The sequence below is a fragment of the Carica papaya genome, chromosome 3, assembly GCF_054855325.1.
Source record: "Carica papaya isolate Zhongbai chromosome 3, ASM5485532v1, whole genome shotgun sequence".
Classification (NCBI taxonomy): domain Eukaryota; kingdom Viridiplantae; phylum Streptophyta; class Magnoliopsida; order Brassicales; family Caricaceae; genus Carica; species Carica papaya.
Window position 1 is genome coordinate 16,911,559 of NC_142311.1, and position 20,060 is coordinate 16,931,618.

At 35.7% G+C, this 20,060-nt stretch overlaps 1 protein-coding gene across 1 annotated transcript; it reads left to right on the top strand.

Annotated features, from left to right (window-relative positions):
• The first annotated feature begins 6,708 nt into the window (after positions 1-6,708).
• Positions 6,709-17,017, top strand: LOC110808664 (trihelix transcription factor GT-3b-like). The gene is made up of 2 exons (XM_022034231.2): positions 6,709-7,474; positions 16,208-17,017. The coding sequence occupies exons 1-2, from the start codon at positions 7,142-7,144 to the stop codon at positions 16,793-16,795; spliced, it is 921 nt and encodes a 306-aa protein (XP_021889923.1). The 5' UTR covers positions 6,709-7,141; the 3' UTR covers positions 16,796-17,017.
• The last annotated feature ends 3,043 nt before the right edge of the window (positions 17,018-20,060 follow it).

Sequence of the window (20,060 nt, forward strand, 5' to 3'; positions counted from 1 at the left end):
TCGTCAAAAAATAAGAAGAGGAAGGCAACAGTTAAAACAAAACAAAGAGCTGTTTTTTCCTTTAGGAACAACCCGAGCACCACTGATTTTCTGATAAATCTCTTGTTCTCTTTGTCTCTAGATGAAAAAATTATAATCAGTAGAGATTCGAGGATGAATTTCCTTAAAGAAGGGGGGATAACACGATAGTAGTCAAGGACATACCTGAGCTGGTGGAAGGAAGGAAGAGAACCATCATTATTAATCACCCAGGGAAAAGAAGTATTTTCGAAGTGAAAGTTCCCAAGATGGCTTTATTCCTAACCAAGTCTCAAACAGCGAAGCAGAATCCACTAGATGGGATTCCTAGCATAAGAAGAAATGCCACCAAAAGGTGCAGAGAACCCAAAGGATAATGGGCCTCACCACCAAAAAACGACTCAACCTAAGAATTTTGACCCAAAAGATGCCCAGGATGTTGTCTAGGTATCGGTACCCATGGGGTACACATGTATGGCCCCTTCACGCACGCGGGTCGTGACCTCAATATGCTATGGCATTTCACCAGCGAGACAGCCACCCCAGGATGTACGAACAACAGCCACCATATACCACACAACACAACTTGCAGTAAGAGAGGCCATCGGCACACGTGAAAGGCCTCCCACACGCAGATGGACTCATTCGCATATGTGGGCATAACACCTGTAAGGCTTAGCACGTCAAACATGTGGACAAGCTAGCAGGCCGAGTGTCCAGCTCGCGCCCTGCGTACTCGCAGCAAATCGGCCTGCACGTGCCCAGGTCTTGTAGGACCAACATACGACCACGCTTGTGGGCACCCAAGTCTCATATGACCAACACACGACCACGTTTATATGCACCCAATGCCCATCACGTAGGGAAGCCTAGCCCATTCGCACACCTAACAAGGCCTCACACGTGATCCATGCATGTGCACACAGGCTTACCCATGTGCGACCCACACGACCCAAGAGAAATGACCCGCGCTCGCAACCCACATGGCCCAATTAGAGCAACCCACGCACCCGCTTCCCATGACCTACGCGCCTTCCACAGGCTGACTCGCGCACCCAGTTGCAGCCGACCTCCTTGAGTCATTTTTAAACATCTCCTCTTCAATTTCTCCATGTGTTTTGCATGAAAAACACATGGGATAAATTAAACATTTTTAATAGTATTTTTAAATTCATTTAAATGCAATTTCTATCTCTTAAGATTATTTAATTATTTATTTTAAATTTAAATTGGGATATTTTATTATTTTTCAAGTATTTGTAACCATATAGAATTATCCCGAGAAAAGTCTATATAAAAGCCTTTGCTCATAGATTGTAAACACAATTCAATTAAGAGAAATAAAATTAAAGCTTTTGCTTTTCTTTAAAAATTAGTTTTTTGCTAATTTCTTCATCTTCTTCAAGTTCTTTAAAGGTTAAGAGCTTTTATAAGTCTTGTTGAGCTTAAGAGTGGGGATCTACTTATCGGTAAGTCCGTGACCTTTTTTCTTGGGGATCTACTTATCAGTAAGTCCATGACCTTTTTTCTTTCCTTATTTTTAATTTCCTAGCTCTTGTTTTTGTATGCCTTTAGGTGTTGTAGATTCAAGTAGAGGGATAGGTATTTTAGGTGGTTAAGATTCGATATTGCATACGTTATGTGGGTTATAGGAGTCAATTTGATCCTCCCATACCCTCCTGTGTCATGACCACTAATGTTTAGACTCACAAAATTTTTTCTAGCATCATCTTATTTTTAGGACTCAACAAAAATCCCTTTGATAGTTACATAATCTATTCTACATATAATAATATGATGAAGTACTTCAATAAGTCTACATATAAATTATCATTTCTTATTACGGAGTCCCAAAAGGAGTTGTGATATTATTGCTAGTAATTGACAATTATATAATTTGAACTATTTTTGATTCACCTAAAAAAAAAAGTGTAAAGCCCTTGATTTCGTTAAGGAGTTATTTTCAATTACTAAAGTTCATTTTTGGTTTAAAATAAAAAGAATAAGATCTTTCTCTTCACCTTGTCAATACCAAAAAATTCTGACTGTAAATTAGTTGATGAGTCTTATAAGTTAATGATGCGGGAAGGTATTGGAAGGATTATTTTAACTCATGGAATCACAACCCAATGCATGCTATATAAAAACTTGACTACCTAATTAATCCATCCCTCTACTTAAATCTACCACCAATTATTTGGCATGCAAAAACAAGAATTAGAAAAATTAAAAAAGAGAAAAAGAAAGACGTCACGAACTTACTCGATAAGTCGATCCTAACTCCTTGGTTCAATAAGACTTCAAAAAACTCCTTGACTTCAAGAAACTTGAAGACACTAACATTAACAAAAACTAATTTCTAAATAGAAGCTCAAAGCTTTGATTTTATTAATTCTCAAAAGTATGATTATAAAGCTAGAACTTAAGCCTTTATATAGGCTTTTATTTTCTATTTCTACTTAGAATATGATTTTGGATTCCTATCCAAACTCTTAGACTTATTTTAATTAGAAAATAAATATAAAAATATTAAAACAATTAAGTTCTTATCTTAATCCTAAAATAATTAATTAATTAATCATATGGATAAGACTTAACATTAAAATATTAATAAAATAATACTTGACCCATTCCCGAGAATAATCCCATTTGGGAAAGTGTTTGGGGATGGAATTACTTTCCTCTTCTAGATGCTCTAGTTTAAGAAACTAGAATTTACTTTCTTGTTTAGGGCATTCCCATTTATGAAACTGAAATTTACTGTTCTGTTTGAGTCAATCTCATTTAGGAAACACAAGGATGTTGGACTTACTTGCATATTTAGGACAGGACCTGTGGGACTCCTTGCAAGAAAAAGATTTTTCCCTTTTTCACGTGCGCAACGAGCGTGCAGGTCTACTTATGCGTGTGCATGTCTGTTGTGCTGCATGGCACAACCTTGTGCTATAGTAGACTCATGGGTAATTATTCTGCAAGAGTCCAGATTTTTATAGGGTTCTTCCTTTATGTAGGGTTGCATCTTTAGAACTAAATTTAAGCCCTCTAGGATCGCATCACTTAATTTCTATTGAAAATTTATTCTATTAATTTAATATATCCATAATGTAATTATTTTGAAATATATAGGTTTAAAGTACCATTTTGAATAAAAAAAGAATGAAGATATCCAATAATTGGTTAGGTCAATACCCTGTCTATCCCTAGTAAGAGTAAGAGAAATAGAAAAATAAGATCTAATTAATTAGCTTTAAAGAATACTACTTTTTTTTATCAAGAAAAGCATACTATTAGCAAGACCTTATAAAGTTATCCAAAGCATTAAAAAGAGAGAGGCTTTATGAAATGGATCACAAATACATTGTCGAGGCAATATGACGCGATACCTGCTGAGGACGAACCTAAACTAGTAAAAGGCAAAAAGTAGGCTAGTACTGACTATCTTCTGGGAAACGAAATTAGACAATTGCAAAGTGACAGTACTCCATGCTATTTTATCATTGATCAAGTATCAAACAACGAGGTCGAACCACTAAACAGAAATCCCGGCCTAGGAAGAAACAACAACAGAAGGTGTTAGAACTTGAAGGGTAATGGGCCTCATGGCTAAAAAACGACTCGACCTGAAAATTACGATCCAAAAGTAAGCCCAAACGTAGTATGGATACAGGTTCCCGTAGGGTACAAATGTGTCACAATGGACATGTAAGATATTTGGCCTCCATGTCCATTGGTGTTCCAAGGTCCCATGATGAAGCAATTGAAGCGACCTTATACCCTACAAGAAAACCAGAGGCAGACAAATTCCTTGACACATAGACACGGAGGTCCACGCGTGAACGAGGCGACCCATATGTGCGCCGAGCATGCCGCCCAACCCACACACTTCATGCACGCGTGTCTACATGCACGAGCGCACAGTAGCACCCTTGCTCACGATCCGCTAGGACCACGCGCGTGAACAACTTTGTGCGTGTAGACCCAAGGGTTCGAACGCCCCCCCTCCCTTGTGGACGAGCCCGAAACAAGTCCAGTCAGCCTAGCATGCAACTCGCGGCCCTTGCAGATTGACCAGTCTCACCCACTCGGGTTGCCCAAACCCAACCGGCCCATCCTCAACCTTTTAATTAATTAATATTTTATTTGATTATTTTTTTGGACTTTTGGACTCCACTTTTAATTCCTCATGTTTTTAATTTAATTCCCACATGTCTAAATTAATTTCTCCATGTGTTTTATATAAAAATCATATGAGATAAGTCTTATCTTATTTTAATATAAATTATATCTCTAAAAATTATTTAACAAATTATCTTGTATTTAGAAGGGATATAATAAATATTTTATTATATAATTATCGCAGAATTAGATAGAATTTTATTCAAAATATTATTTTACTAATTTCTTTAAGAGATCGTAATCATCTAGAATTATTTCAGAAAATGCTATAAATAAATATTTGCCATAGGTTGTAAATACACTAATTAAAATCAAGTTGAGAGAAATTTGTAAAAGTTTAGGCTTTTCTTCAATTAGTTTTTTGCTAATTTTTAACTTCTTCAAGTTCTTTGAGGAGTATGAGTCTTCAGAAGTCTTGTTGAGCGAAGGAGTGAAGATCAACTTGTTAGTAAGTACGTAGCACTTTTTCTTTTCTTGTTTATTTTTTATAGTCTTTATTTTTGTATTTTTTTATGATTATAGATTTAATTAGAGGGGTGGATTTTTTATGTGGTTAAATTTCAGTATTGCATAACGTTGAGTGGGTTATAGGAGTTGATTTGATCCTCCCTATACCCTCCCGCGTCACAATATCAAGAACATGTTATATTCATATATGAGGCTGCAAGAATCGTATAATTTTCTTTTCTTCTTTTCTTGTTGATTCTCTTCTTCTTATTGCTTGGCGTTAACATTTTTTTGTTCATAGCCATATACTAGTTTGTTTGTAAGAATAAGGTTTTTCGAAAGAGAATAAGTAGTTGAATGTTCTCAATGATTCAAGAATTAATCCCATACTGCGTTAGAGAGAACATATCTATTATCTATCTTAAAACTGAGTAGTCTGAACAGAAAACATACTTTAAACAATAATATAAACACTTAAATAATACAATTTAAGTATATCTTCTTTCTCATTGTGAGGAAAAGGTCCAGGAGCAAAGGGAACCAACTTAGGGATATGAATCAAACCTAAATAAGAATGACGTGAAAAGTCTCTTGTAAAACTTAAACAATAAAAGTATATAATAATATGCAGTAGGAATAAAAAAAAAAACTCATGATTGGTGTGGAGTGGAAGATCTACTTATGATATAGTTCAAGAAAAATAATCTTTTTTTTTTAAATTATAACAATTTAAAGACTTTAAAAAATATATATTTTATGTGACAAAAATGAATTAATCTCGTACCTATCATAAGTTGAAACATTTAGTTGATTTTTGTATAGCTTCATTAAAAGAAAATTAGAAAATTGTAGAGACAAATTTGGTATTTCAAGTGATTTTTTTAAAATTAAAATCCTATGAGTGTGACTCATTTCAATGTAACTTACTTATTTGGAAATGAAAATATCAAAAATTAACTAGTTATTCATGGTATTATTTAATTATTGTGCTTAAATTATTCATGATGGAGATCTAAATTATTGAGCTATAGTTTTCCTTGGTTTTTAATTTGTCTTATAATATATATTTTTGTTATTTGATAATTGGTGGAGCCATTGTTAGTAAAATATATGTTAGTACAAGAATTATTTACTGCTTCAAAAAAAGTTAATCTATCTGAATGAATAAATATTTTTACAAATAAAATTTTTTATTATGTAAATACATAAGAAATTTATTGAATTGTAAATATATTCTACACAAAATATGTATCATACGTTGGGATGAGAAAAATATTAAATATTTTTATATTACAAATGTTGTATTTAATAAAAAAAGTATGTATTGTAAAGCTTATTAAAAATTTTTTCATGTTTATATTCCGAAAAATTTATCTAATTAAAACGAATATAATAGTGAACTAGAATTTCATTAATTCAAATATTTTTAGAATTTAAAATGACTGGTTATAATATTTTTATTCAATAATGACATATAGAATTTGAAATTTTACATAGGCATCCATTAAGAAACTGAAAGGTAATTAAGTTAAACGAATTAGTATGTACTAATTGTTCTTATGATAAATTAATTGTTAAATCATCACAAATTAAACTTGGAATTGAATATCTTGTATTTTCAAAAAGAATACAAATATATGGGCCTATTCATCATCATGTGAACTATTTAGATATCTTATAATTTTAATAGATGCATCTACAAAATTAATCATATTTATATTGATTTTCAACTTGCAAGCTAAAGTGAAATTACATGCTTAGATAATTCGATTATAAGTATAAATTTTTAGATTACAGAATCACGAAAATATATATTAATAATGTTGGTTTATTTATATTTGTCACAATGAAGATGGGAGACTTGAAAGAGTTGTATTGAAATGACATCATTTGATGTTATCCTTAAGGTTGAACATCATTTTGGGGAATTGGAGATGTTGGGCAGGACGACGAACTGGACTTGGCTCTTTTTGGGCAGGATCTAAATATGGGCATTTAGGTTGGATCTGGATTCTTTTTGGGCTTCTATTGCTTTTCATTCTTCTTCTTTTTCTCTTTTTTTCTTTTCATGTTGCCCTTTCCATTTTTGTTTCTTTTCATCTTCTTTTCTGTTTCTTTTGTTTTTTGTTTGAAAGGTGCTATGGCCATTTTCTCCTTCTCCTCCTCTCCAAATTACATGATCAATTGAAAAATCTCAAACGTATTTCATTCCAACAAAAATTTCGTTGGTAATTCAATGGCAATTTGAGGGATGAAAGCAGTAACATGAAACTAAAAAAATAGTTGGTAAGGAGAAGAAAACTTTAGGGAGAGGTCAAAGTGGGAGGGCAGTTTAGGCAACTTACAGAATTTGCATACAGAGTTTCTCCGCCGATAAAGTGCTCTTTCAATTTCGACAGCTCTCTGCAGTAAGTTGCCGGAAGAATCAGAAGAAAAAGCCCTAACTTACAGGACCCGGAGGTAGGGAAACCTAATATTGCAATCCATTTTTCATAATACGATGGCGTACCGAGAGGAAGAGGTGATGTTTGGTGGCGGAGATAACGAGGCCCTGGGCGGAATAAGCGGTATGGCGTCCTCGCTGCTCAGTCCAGCTGAAACGGCGTCGGGAAGAGGAAGAGAGGAGAGGGCTCCTCAGAATCAGCCGCAGTGGGGGCATCAGGAGACGAAGGATTTCATTGCGATTCGCGCCGAACTGGAGAAGGATTTCAAAGTCGCCAAGAGGAACAAGACGCTCTGGGAGATAGTAAGTTCCAAGATGAGGGAGAGAGGCTACAGGAGGACACCTGATCAGTGTAAATGCAAGTGGAAGAACCTTGTTAATCGCTACAAGGCAAGCTTTTCTCTTTCTCAAATGTACAACATATGTGTGTATAAATTAAGATTGCTGTTGATTAAAAAGGCTTTTCACACCATTAACAAGCTGGAAATGGATTTGAATCGGGTGATTTGTTTGAATAAACAACGATATGCAAATTCTATGAGGATGATGACTTTCTTTTCTGTCTTGTTATCGTCTTTGAGCAAGTTACTGTCAGATCAGGTTTCACTTTAATCAATTTCATTCTTCTAGGGAAAATCCTTCTGTAGTGCTGGATGAGAACTACTGAACTGATATACACACAAACATATAACAGTTTCCTTCCCTACGTTTCTTGTTGGTATCGATAACAAAGCGCACTTTCTCAATAGTATAAGTCAACAGTCATTTAGTTTAGGTCAAGATGGTTTGCTTAGTTCCATACATACTGTTTTTTGATTGAATTACAAAATTATATATCGAGCATTTTTAGGGATCATGGAAATATTTTGCTCCGTTCTCTTCTAGAAATTTACTTTTGATACTTGGTGTCAACTTCTTCCTGTGTTGTGAATTATATTTTCTTTCCTTTTTACAACAAAAAAAAAATCTACTAGCCATTTACATGAACGCTTTATTTGTCCAACTGAGATAATGTTTTTTTTAATAATTTTCTAGGAGCTTGAAATTATCAGATATAACAGATCTCAGCGTAGAGCTTGAAATCATCCAGTTCAAGAGTTATCAGTATAAGAACTGGAACTCTAAAAGAGTCTGTAGATTATAGTAGCTTATAATTGTTTAGGTTTTCTTTCTTTTAGAAAATTAACTGTTTCTATTTTAAGTTTGGTTTCTAGTTTATTTTCTCTTTGATGGCTCATTAGTCATTTTGTATCCTACTGAAGCCTATAAGTTTATTAGGACTAGTTTTACTAGACTTCTTTGGTACTAAACGATTAGAACTATTGGATTTAGAATTCTGTATATCAAGAAATTAGAGTCACAAAAACAAGTCTTGTAGAAAAATAGATGCCATCTTTCTGATTGCAATACCAAAACAAACTGAAAGAGGTTTTTTTTTTTTTTTGAAATAAAGTTAGCAAATATTATTAACATTGTATCGAGGGGGTACATCCGTAGACAAAGTAATTACATGTCAATCAAGTGATCAAAGACAGTTCCAAAATCATCGAGCTCCCTAATGTCATGACCCAGAATCATATAACCAAAAGTATAGATCCAATATCCCTAGTACTAGTAAAATCTTTCTCAATACCCTCAAAAGCCCTTAAATTTCTTTCCTTCCAAACTACCCAAAAAATACATAGTGGAATTAACCGTAATAACCTTTTCTTTTTACACACCTCGTCCCAAGCCCACGGCTCCTCCCTCACACTCCACCCACAATCCAATTCAAACCCATTAAACTATAATCCATAGACCAAATACAATAGACAGCAGGACTACACAACAGAATATGATTACAAGACTCCCTAGCATTTTTACACAAAAAACATCTATTAATCATGATGTTACCCCTCCTTCTCAGCATGTCAACAGTCAAAATACATTCCTAACAGCTTCCCAAGCAAAAAAGCCACTCTGGGTGGGGCATTTGATTTCCAGATTTGCTTATACGGTATTCTGACTGTCTCCCTAGCCTCCCATTTAGTTGAAAAATTGTAAAAAGATTTCACAATGAATGTTCCATCCTTGCTCAGCTTCCAAAGTCTTTCATCCTTCTGGATTCCCAATATGATCCCAGCCAGTGAACTCAACAAGTTGCAATATTCCTCCACCTCCTAGCCTTGTAATTCCTGCACACTTGCACGCTCCAATCCCCACCCTCGCCAGATTCCATATACATTTTGTTCACATGGATGTCTTTGTCATGTGCAATTGCAAAAATCGACGGAAAACAATCCATCAATTTAGAGTTACCCAACCAGATATCCTTCCAAAACCTGATGCAATAACCATTACCCAGTTTCCATCTCAGACATTCTGCAAAATTATTGTATCTCCCACAGATTTTACTCCACAAACTCAAACCCTGAGGTTTGACAGTACCTTTCAAAGCATTTCCTCCTCCGTCCTTCCCCCACCTAGCCTCTACAACTCTCGTCCACAGTTTGCCTTCCTCTCTACTAAACCTGCACAATCATTTCCCCTGTAAGGCAGAATTCATCTCCCTAATCGATCTTAAGCCCGGTCCCCCTTCCCAAAAATGTTTTTTCACATCCTTCAACTTCTCCAAAGGATATCTTCTCTTCCTCTCCTCATCTCCCCACAAAAAGAGACACTGTATTTTTTCAATTTTTGAAACAATGCTGGTTGGTATGGTAAGCAGTGAGAGATAGTATACCAGCAAATTCGCCAAAGTACTTTTAATCAAAGTAAGTTGCCCTCCCTTGGAGAGAAATTTCCTCTTCCAGCCTGCTAATCTCCTCTCAAATAGTTCCAAGACAGGGTTCCAAGTATTCACATCCTTGTATTTAGCACAAAGGGGCATTCCTAGATACTTTTGATAGGTAGAGCTGCAATATCACCCCTGCCAGAACATTCTCGTCACTTCTATCTTCAATTTTAACCAATTCAGATTTTCTCAAATTAATCCTCATGTCAGAGACCAGTTGAAAACATAACAAAATATACCTCAAATGCAACATGGCGGACAGATCAGGTTTGCATACGATGAGTGCATCATCTACAAAAAATAAATGAGAAACCAACACCTCTTCCTCCGCTCTACCCACAGAAATGCCTTTAAACATGTTGAGATCAACAATTCTATCCAGGAGTCTGCTGAAGGCTTCCATCATAATGATAAACAGCAGCGGGGATAATAGATCACCTTGACGCAACCCCCGGAAGCCTTGAGGAAAGATGACGGACCTCCATTCACCAATACAGCAAAGGACGCAGTAGATATGCAAGACTTGATCCAATCCCTCCATTTTTTACCAAAGCCGAGCCCCTCAAGCATATAATCAACAAATTCCCAGCTGACATGATTATAGGCCTTTTCCATATCAAGTTTGCACAAGATATCTTCCCTTTTTTGTCCCACCAAGTCATCCACAATCTCATTAGCCACCACCACCGCATCGAGAATTTCTTTACCTTCCACGAATGCATTTTGGCTTTCCCCAACCGCCGCACCCAACACCCTACTCATCCTCTTATAAATGCACCTAACAGGACTGATCGGCCAAAAGTCTTTAATATTATTTGTGCCCTCGAATTTAGGGATAAGGACAAGGAAAGTGGCATTAATAGCCTTAACAAAGGACCCCGAACTATGAAATTCCTCAAACACAGCCATCACATCAGCCTTCAAGACCTTCCAAAACTCTTGAACAAATTTCATATTGAATCCATTGGGGCCTGGCGCCTTATCACCATTACAATCCATAAGGTAGCCAAGCACCTCTTCCTCAGAAAATCTTTCCTCAATCCCCTCTCTGCTCTTGGCTCTAATATGTTGAAAACTTAGATTGTCCAGCTTTGGTCTGCACCTCTCCCTTTCTTCATAAAGCTGCTGAAAATAACCCATGGCTTTTTCCCTCATATCTGAATTGCCTCTGCTTACCCTACCATTAATGATTATCTCCTCTACATAATTGAATTTCCTTTTATAATTGGCCAAACAGTGGAAATACTTAGTGTTGCGATCACCTTCTTTGAGCCACTTCTCTGTAGCCTTTTACTTCCATGAGATAGCTTCTAAATTCATATTGTAGGCACCTGTTTTCTCACCACGTCTCTTCTGTCTCTATCTCTAGCACACAGAGTCCTTTCCATCTCCTGCAACTCTAGGTCAGCCAGCTCACTAATGTAAGCCCAAGTGCTCTTTTCTAATTTATCCCCCACCTCCTTGGTCCACCTTTTAATCTCATTCTTAAATTTAGAAGCAAGTATAAAGCTTGCAGTTCCCTTAATCTGTAGACTCTTTCAATACATCTCCACCATACTCCTGAAGCCATCCGTCTTAAGCCATTTATTGTCAAACTTGATGGGATCGGCCCGCATATAATGCCATTTGGAATAAAGACAAATAAGAAAATGATCAGAAATTTACACTGAAGCACCTTTTGACTCAGGCCTGGAAGTTGTCTGAACAAGTCATTTGATAACAAAAACCAGTCAATTCTCAAACACGTTGGAGTCTCCCTGGAGTTTGACCATGTCCACTTTCCTTCCAACAGAGGAATATTCACCAGATTCAGTCTATCCACCACCTCCCTAAACTCCTCCACCTCCCCACTGTAATTACCCTCACCCAACCGTTCCTCTATTCTCAGGATCATATTAAAGTCGCCCCCTATTACCCATCTATCACCCACTGCTTTATACACACATCCAACTCATCCCCCAATAGACCACTCTCCAATCCCCTACCACGACAATATACACCAGTGAACACTTACTCCCCACTTTTGCCATTGACCTCAAAGAGGCAAGACAGCGACACACTGCCTTTCAATATATTTTTGCATCTAAATTTATCCCTTCTCCAAACAATTAATATGCCCCCAGTCGCCCCAACTGCCGGGAGACAACACCATTGAATGTTGTCTTCATACCATAAACTGTGAAACACCCCCTTCCCCGACTCCTCCATTTTTGTTTCTTGAAAACAGATAATATCAGGCTTCCATCTCTTTAAACAGCCCCTAATCACCCCTCTCTTTTTCCTATTATTCAGACCCTGTACATTTGAAGATAATATCTTCCCTATCATTAGTTCAATTTCATACACACTCCACCCCCATCCTTTCTTTTCTCATTCCTATCTTCATAGTTCACCGAACACCGTAACCTCTTAAGTTCTCTACTACCCCTCTCCTCCTGCTTCCTATTAGACTTCCCATTGGAATGCATAACAGACCTGTTCCCCACATAACTATTTTCCATTTCCTGAATTAAGCTCAATATACGTTCTTCAAAATTCATAAAAGAAGCCCCAAGCATTTTACTTACCTGGACAAAATTCTTCATAACCCAATCTGAGTATTGCTGTTCCATTCTTCCAATCCACATCGGGTCTACATGAAACTGCAGTTCTTGACATCCTCACACCCAATCAGGGTCCGGTCCAAAACCTCATCCGTTGTGTCATTCTTAATGTCCACATCAATTAAGGACAAGTCATCTTCCGAAAAGGTGCTATTGTATGTCCCGTCTTTCGACTTCTCTGTTTCAGAGAGATAAAACTCATTCTTCTCTCTAACGTTAGCCTCAACCAACAACAAATAAGGAGCATTGTTCCTTGATCCTCTTCACAATCAGACAGTATCTCCGCTGTTCTCTCTTTAACCACATCACTTCCAGAGTGTTCTCTAACTGTAACTTCATTTTTCTCCTGATGTCCCAATTCTTTTTCTTCTGTCTGTGTCGACAATCCCTCACCCTCCTTTAGCTTTGATCTAAATGGGCTGGATCAGGCACTAACTGGTCTCCATATAAGTTTCCATCTTGTGCGGCCCGGCCCGCCAGCCTGCGAGGCCCAGCTTGGTCCACCCATTTTCCTTCTCTGCCCACAAAAATCTCCTATTGTCAACTCGCTCCAAAACATTCTTTTTCCTTTGCCCTTCAATACAATGTCATACTTTTATTTCCAAAAAAAGAAATTTCCGACATTTGGGCCTCCATTTTATCGCTCAACCTTCCTCACTTGACTAGCCACATCTGTAATTTGAAAATTGGAATGCACCTGACCTGTTTCCGCCAACCTGCTCTTGTTCGTCTGTCCTTGTCATATGGAACCATGTCTAAAAAGATTAAAAGAGTACCATGAAGACAACATTTATATGTTTTTGTGCATTTATATTCTGAAAAGCTTAAAGAAGCATGAGAATAATCCATCTTGCACTCACAAAATTGCTGCTTGACTTCAGGACTATTAAGGTCAAAACTTTTCAAGGTCTCCATCATATTGTTATTCCATTCACCACTTCCGCTCATATTATTCCTGAACGGAAAACTGAGTATTAAAAAAGAATTAAGATTCATCATAACAAGCCAATTTCCCAATAACAATAAAATTAACAATGGGCATACAGCATACTGGACTCATAAAAAGCTAAGAATCTTTTCCATTTAGAAGAACAAAATAAAGGATATGCAACATGAAATGGCATTACATTACAGAAAGGGATATATAAGAATAGTTATCATGTTTTTTTCCGAAAGAAGTGTAATATCAAACAAACCAAGGGGGCGGAACCTATATATAATAACTTTATAAGTCTGTCAAGGTATTAAGTCTCCTAAATCCTCACGAGTGTAAGAGGATCACTCTTAATTGCCATATAAAACTCTAGTTAAGATAACTGTGTCAAAGATCTTATCACACCGAAAAAAATCTTTATAACTTATCAGAGTCCAGTTCCATAAACAAAAGACGTAATATAATACAGATTCAGATGACAGTATTGCCACATTTAACCTATTAGAACACAATTTTATATGATAAGATTAAACTTACCTCCAATAAACCCATGTATAAAATATGAGATTCTAACTTCCAATAAGATCAAATAAACAAAATATGAGAGGACCAAAGAAGAGGGCTTAAGTTCGGGTTCAATGTAGAAATTATTGAAAACACTGGACTTGAATATGCAATGAAACAAGTTCCATCAAATTAACAGGAATTCAGCCACTCTTGGGATCTTCACCCACTATTCATATAAATTCACAGCAAATACCGGTATTCGCAGAGCTTCCACTAAAGGGGACGTTTGCACCAACTCCAGTCTTACTCCTAGCTCCAAACTACAGCCCGGGCACCTAAGAGTTGAACTCGCAAAAGGCTGCAGGGTAACCTCATATGCTTTTTCGCTCATCTTCTTCTTCGTCACCCACTTCGGCAGCACCAGTTTAACTCCAAATACCTCATGAATAGCTTCCGTCATTTGGCACCACTCCTCCGCCCTTTGACCCTCCAGCAAAAATAGTATGTTCATTCTCCCTCTTAGACCCTCATTTCCTTCAGAGAACACTAGAAACCGTTGTCGTCCATTGTTGCTTAATGCCATCCAGAGAGTCCTCCATCTGCTATTCCGACTCCAACCCCATGGCCTTTCCCCCTTTTTCCACCTTAACTCTCTAAAACATTGTATCAACCACAACACATCCTCCTCCTGGAAGAAAATGGACTTCCGAAACCCCTTTCCATTTTCAAACAACCTAACTCCCTTGCCTTCCTGTACCACATCAAAGGTCTTATTCTCGATCACCAAGAATTTTCTTTGTCGTACCACCATGACCCGACGAGAGTCAGCGCTACCCAGAAAGGCAGCGGCGAGACGTGCTTGCTCTCTCTCTGTCTCTCTCTCTCTCTCTCTCTCTCTCTTGGGAGCTAAAATTAAACTGAAGGAGGTTTATTCAGTAAACATATGCACCAAAATTCAGGAATCTCTAGATGTAGAATGATAGTGTTCAAGAGGAAGTATTGCAATAATGGTTATAGCCCTCAGATTCCTCTTAAATGGCAGCCACCTTCTTATTCTTGGATTAAGCTAAAGATTGACAGCAGCTTTTGTTATATTTCCTTAAGTGCTGGAGCTGGAGGTGTTTTCCGTGACCATGAAGGGCAGTGGTTGGAAAGGTTTAAGAGCAATGTGGAATGCTGCTCGATACTTCAGGCTGAAATTATAGCCATTAATCGGGGCTGGATCTGGCCATGCAGAAAGTGAGTCACATTCAGCAATAGCATTGGAATTATTGTTGAGGGGAACTGTCAGGGAAATTGCTTGGAGTACTTAATGGAGCAGTGCTAAGATTTAGTGGACAGAATTACTTCTGTTAAATTGGCCTGTATACTAAGAGAACTGAATAGTGTTGCAGCCATTTTTGCCAACCATGCGTCAACCTCTACCCAGATAAGACTTGTACTGCCTTCTCCTCCTGAAGACATTGCACTGCAACTTTGCGAGGAAATGACTATAGACTAGTTGTTTTTATCTTTTTCTTTCTTGTTTGTACTTCAAAAAAATCCATTGACTGCCCCATTTTCTCTCTCAAATAGTTTACTCTTTGGAGGGATTAGTATGGTAGTGAAGAAACACTATACCTCTAGATTAGTGGTTGGACCAGGAAAATGTTGCCTTTTCATGGTTTTGATTCTGTGTCACCTAACTTTCATTCAGTTCTTGAATTTTGAATTCTTGGGTGGGTTGCAAAATGAAGCATGCTTGGAGTCCTGATTCACGTTGTTTTATTACACAGCCTTCTGGGGTTGTTTTAATCAAATTCTTCTGCATCTTGGCCTTGGAAAATATTTACTCAATCTTGCTTACTTAAGATTTGCTGGTGGTTTCTTTACTGGTGTACTTCACAATCCATAGGCTTGTGTGGCTGTAACCCAGGAATTGAATTCAAAATCGATTTCTTATTTGAAATTAATTTCTCATTCATGTCAACATTATTGATACAGAATACAACTTCTTGATATGCTGAATGTTTGGTGATTTGCTAGTGGAATTAATTGGCATCATATTTCTAATTGCCATAAGTAACTATTCTTATGTCCTGCAGTGTTAATTAACTAGTATAAAGTATTTGCATAAGCTAAATATTGCACAGAAGACATCAAAGAATTTCATTTAAAGCGTAGTGTTGATGTCCCTGCATTTTAAAGTCTTTTTTATTACTCTATACATGTATTTAAAATCTGGAACAAATATTAGTTTTTTCTTTTTCTTCTTCTAATTACTTGTTCCTACTTTTGAAGTAAATAACGTTGCTTCAGTTTTACAGGGGAAGGAAACATCTGATCTGGATAATGGCCGACAATGCCCATTCTTTGAGGAACTGCATGCAGTATTCATTGAAAGGGCTAAGAGCATGCAGCGTTTACTTGTTGGCTCGGGGGTAGGTTGTGACCAGGCAAAGAAGAAGATGAAGAGAATTAGTGGAGATAGATCCTCAGATGAATTCTCTGAGGAGGATGATGATAATGATGACGAAAGTGAGGCTGCTAGGAGCAAAGTGCGGAAGAGGAAGGCTGAGAGAAATGTACTCGAGAAGTCATCGAAGGCTGTAAATGCTGGTAATGCAAGTAGTAACGTCAGTAGTGATATTCATGAAATGCTGAAGGAATTCTTTCAACAGCAGCAGAGGATGGAGATGCAATGGAGAGAGATGATGGAGAGGCGTGCCTTAGAGCGGCAATTGTTTGAACAGGAATGGCGACAGTCAATGGAGAAGCTTGAGAAGGAGAGACTAATGGTTGAGCTGGCTTGGAGAGAGAAAGAGGAACAGAGGAGAATGAGAGAAGAGAGTCGAGCTGAGAGGAGAGATGCCCTATTGACCACTCTCTTGAACAAACTTATCAATGAAAACTAAAATCACAATCCTGTGCATAAATGTAGAAACTTTGATTTTTCATAAGGAAAAAATATACTGAATGATGGTAAGGAAAAAAAGAAAAGAAAAGAAAAAGGGAGTAAAATTCAGGAAATATGTGTGCGAATGCTGTATATTTGATCTACGATTGGTTAGTGTATCAGATCTTATATTTGTTGAGTTTACATAGACAATTAAATTTGAAGTGATTCAGGATCAAAAGATGCGAAATTGGTATACTTAGAGAAAAAGAAAAATAAATTGATTTTGTTTTGGTAAATTAAAAAAATGTATATGTGTTTTTATTTTTATTAGCAATGATGTTTATAATTAAATAAAAATATTATATTATTTATGGATAAACGTTAATAAAAAATGAAAAAGTAAGACAAAAAATCCCAATTTTTTATTTTAAAAAATCAAATTAGATTTAAACATTAAAATTTTATGGAGTCAGATTTTGTCATCTGTGTTGCCTAGATTGTAACACAAATGTAGTTTTCAACACGAGTTCCAGGATCTTCATATAATGCTAGAATCATCTTGAGGTTACTTCAATCAAAGAGCAACTCATGTGGTTTTTTTACTTGAATCAAGTTCAAAATTATGATACAATCGCGCTCCATTTTATTTATTTTGCGGGTATATTACTCCAAAAGGTTCTTCAAATCATTAATTGCTAAATTCATATCATTTAGGGCCTATGCCCATGGCTCATAGTATATATAGGTCTCCATATAATTCTCTGTTAAGATTAATTACATAAAAAAAATAAAAAGCATTTAGTTTTGTTGGATAAGGGTTTAATAGTGTTCATTCATGTGAAATCACATTACTAGCATGATATTAGACCTAATGGGCCGCACATAGAGCAAATATGGGTGTGTTTTAATGGATTGATTTGTTTAAAGCATTGAATTGAATAGATATATATAAGTTCAGTTAATTATATTTTTGAAAATTCAATAAATAAACAAGTATTGAATAGTATTTCAGAAATAAGATAATAAGTAATTAGTTAACTCACAAGATAAATATAAAACCTACCAGAGCCCATACAGTAGAGTAAACAATATTAGGACAACTTTGACATATAAAAGTCAAACTGATCGTTCTCATAGAAAAGAAAAAAATTGGTTCATTAAGTGCTCTCTCATAAAGAAAAGCTGCAAACTAGATTAGTTCATTGAGTGTTCTCAGATAAAGGAAATCTTAAAACTAGAATTTCTTGGTTATAAAAGAGAGAGAGAGAGAGAAGCAAATTAGTGAAGAAAGAAAGAAAAAAAAAAAAAAAGAGAAGTTTTCTTCTATCAAGATTTTAAGTGGCTTGGTGTTGGTTATTGAGTGGAAACACCTTAGAAATTTAGTTTTAATCTTTGTTACTGGAAAATCTATCTGGATTATTTAGAATGTAACATGAGAAGTGTGGACTATTTCATTAGAGGTAAGACACTTGCATTATTACAATTTTTTATCAAGAAAAAGTTTTTAATGTGATAGAAAAATGTGAAAGAAGGTGAATATTCTACATATCCAATCAATATTTTACATCATTCTAATATATTGTCTAGCCACTTGGGTAATCTCTATATTTATATAGTCATATTAAATTAAGATCCTCATTAGAAACACTAATACATGTTTAAAATATTATTATCTTTTATGTAATGCCCGTGGCATTTTTTAAATGCTTTGGGTTTTAAAATCAAATAGATGCCTAAAATTAATATCTTAGTGAAAATTCATCCTCATGTAATACTCTAAATCTAAAATCATCATACAAAGACTTTAACCTATGTTGAACTCAAAACTAAGACCAAGATAGAATTCTTATCTTACTTTTTGGGTCAAATATAATTCTTTGTCATTATTGTTAACTATACAATAAAGAACACATCAGAAAGGACTAGGTAATCCAATTTACATTGCAAAATTACTCTTAGATAATTTATTCACCTAATCAACTCTCATAACTTAAGTTAGTTGCCACATGCATATCCCCAGTGGAGAAATACAAGAGCACTTCCCTATTTTGCCAAGTAATTTCTCACTTTTTTTATGTCACACGAATCTTATCACAAAGAATAGTAGTCATTGAAATATTTATATTGATTTTGATGATACAAAATATTTAGTCTATGCTAAAAAAATATATATATATATATGGGCTCTTGCAATGTCAAATATGGAACTATAATTAAGGATGAAACTCGGCTTAAGAAACACCAAGAAAGTGAAGAATAAAGAGCAATAAAAAGAATTTACAAGTCAATAACTTCACTTCTAATGATTTACAAAAGAAAAAAGTTCAAATGTATAGCTCAAGAAAAGTGAAAAACTTTTTGAAAATTGTTTAAATGGTATTTGGAAAAGTGTTTTTGATAGCAATGGTTACTTGTTGATTAAGATTGTTCCTTGATGATCTAGTTCAGCCAATCTTCAATCTTGGATGAACTCAACAATATTGAGTATATCAAACTCAACACCTTTGAATTACACCAAAAGAAAGAATTATGGAAATCTTCTAAGCAACCTAATCCAACCTATTTGAAACCCCCAACAACAGTAGATATATTAAACCTACCACCTTTGAATCACAAAAACATAGAAAAATTAAATTACTGTTACCCACCCCTAAATCTAATGAACCCAACAATAATAGGTATATTAAACCTATCACCCTTGAATTACAGAAGAGAAAGAAGAAAAGGCCAAGGTGCCACAACTAGGAGGAAGAATCCTAGTTGATAAACCTAATAAGTTTTACAAGCAACTTGCATGACCCAAACTAGCTCAAAGAGACTAGCAAATTAAGAAAAATCCTTAACAAGTATGTAATTTCAATATAATTTTTACAAGTAGAATGCATCCCTATTTATAGGTCATAGAGAGTATGAAATTCAAAAGTAAATTACTTAAAATTAACTTTAGAAATAGAAACTAATAAAGAAAAATTCAAGACTAATTAATGACTTGGGATTCTAGTCTTCTTTGAATTTATTTTTCCAAGGCTGACTTCTTTTTACTCCATGCTGATTTTTCATCATCCAATGAAGAGTTTTAATGCTTTTGAAGACACCAATCTTATTCATAAATGATCAGATTCATTGATGTCCTTCAACTTCAAAGTCAAGCCATTATTGTTGGCTAGAATTGATAAAAGAGTGTAGTCTTGAACCAGCCATGCTTTTGCACTAATTTTTGGCCATATTATGGGCCAAAATGATTGTTTTGATCAACCCAATATGATCCATCAACCCTTATT

Coding starts and splice junctions, on each gene's coding strand:
- LOC110808664 (XM_022034231.2), top strand. CDS start 7,142: ATGGCGTACCGAGAGGAAGAGGTGATGTTTGGTGGCGGAGATAACGAG. Junction 7,475..16,207: donor ACCTTGTTAATCGCTACAAG/GCAAGCTTTTCT, acceptor TCAGTTTTACAG/GGGAAGGAAACATCTGATCT.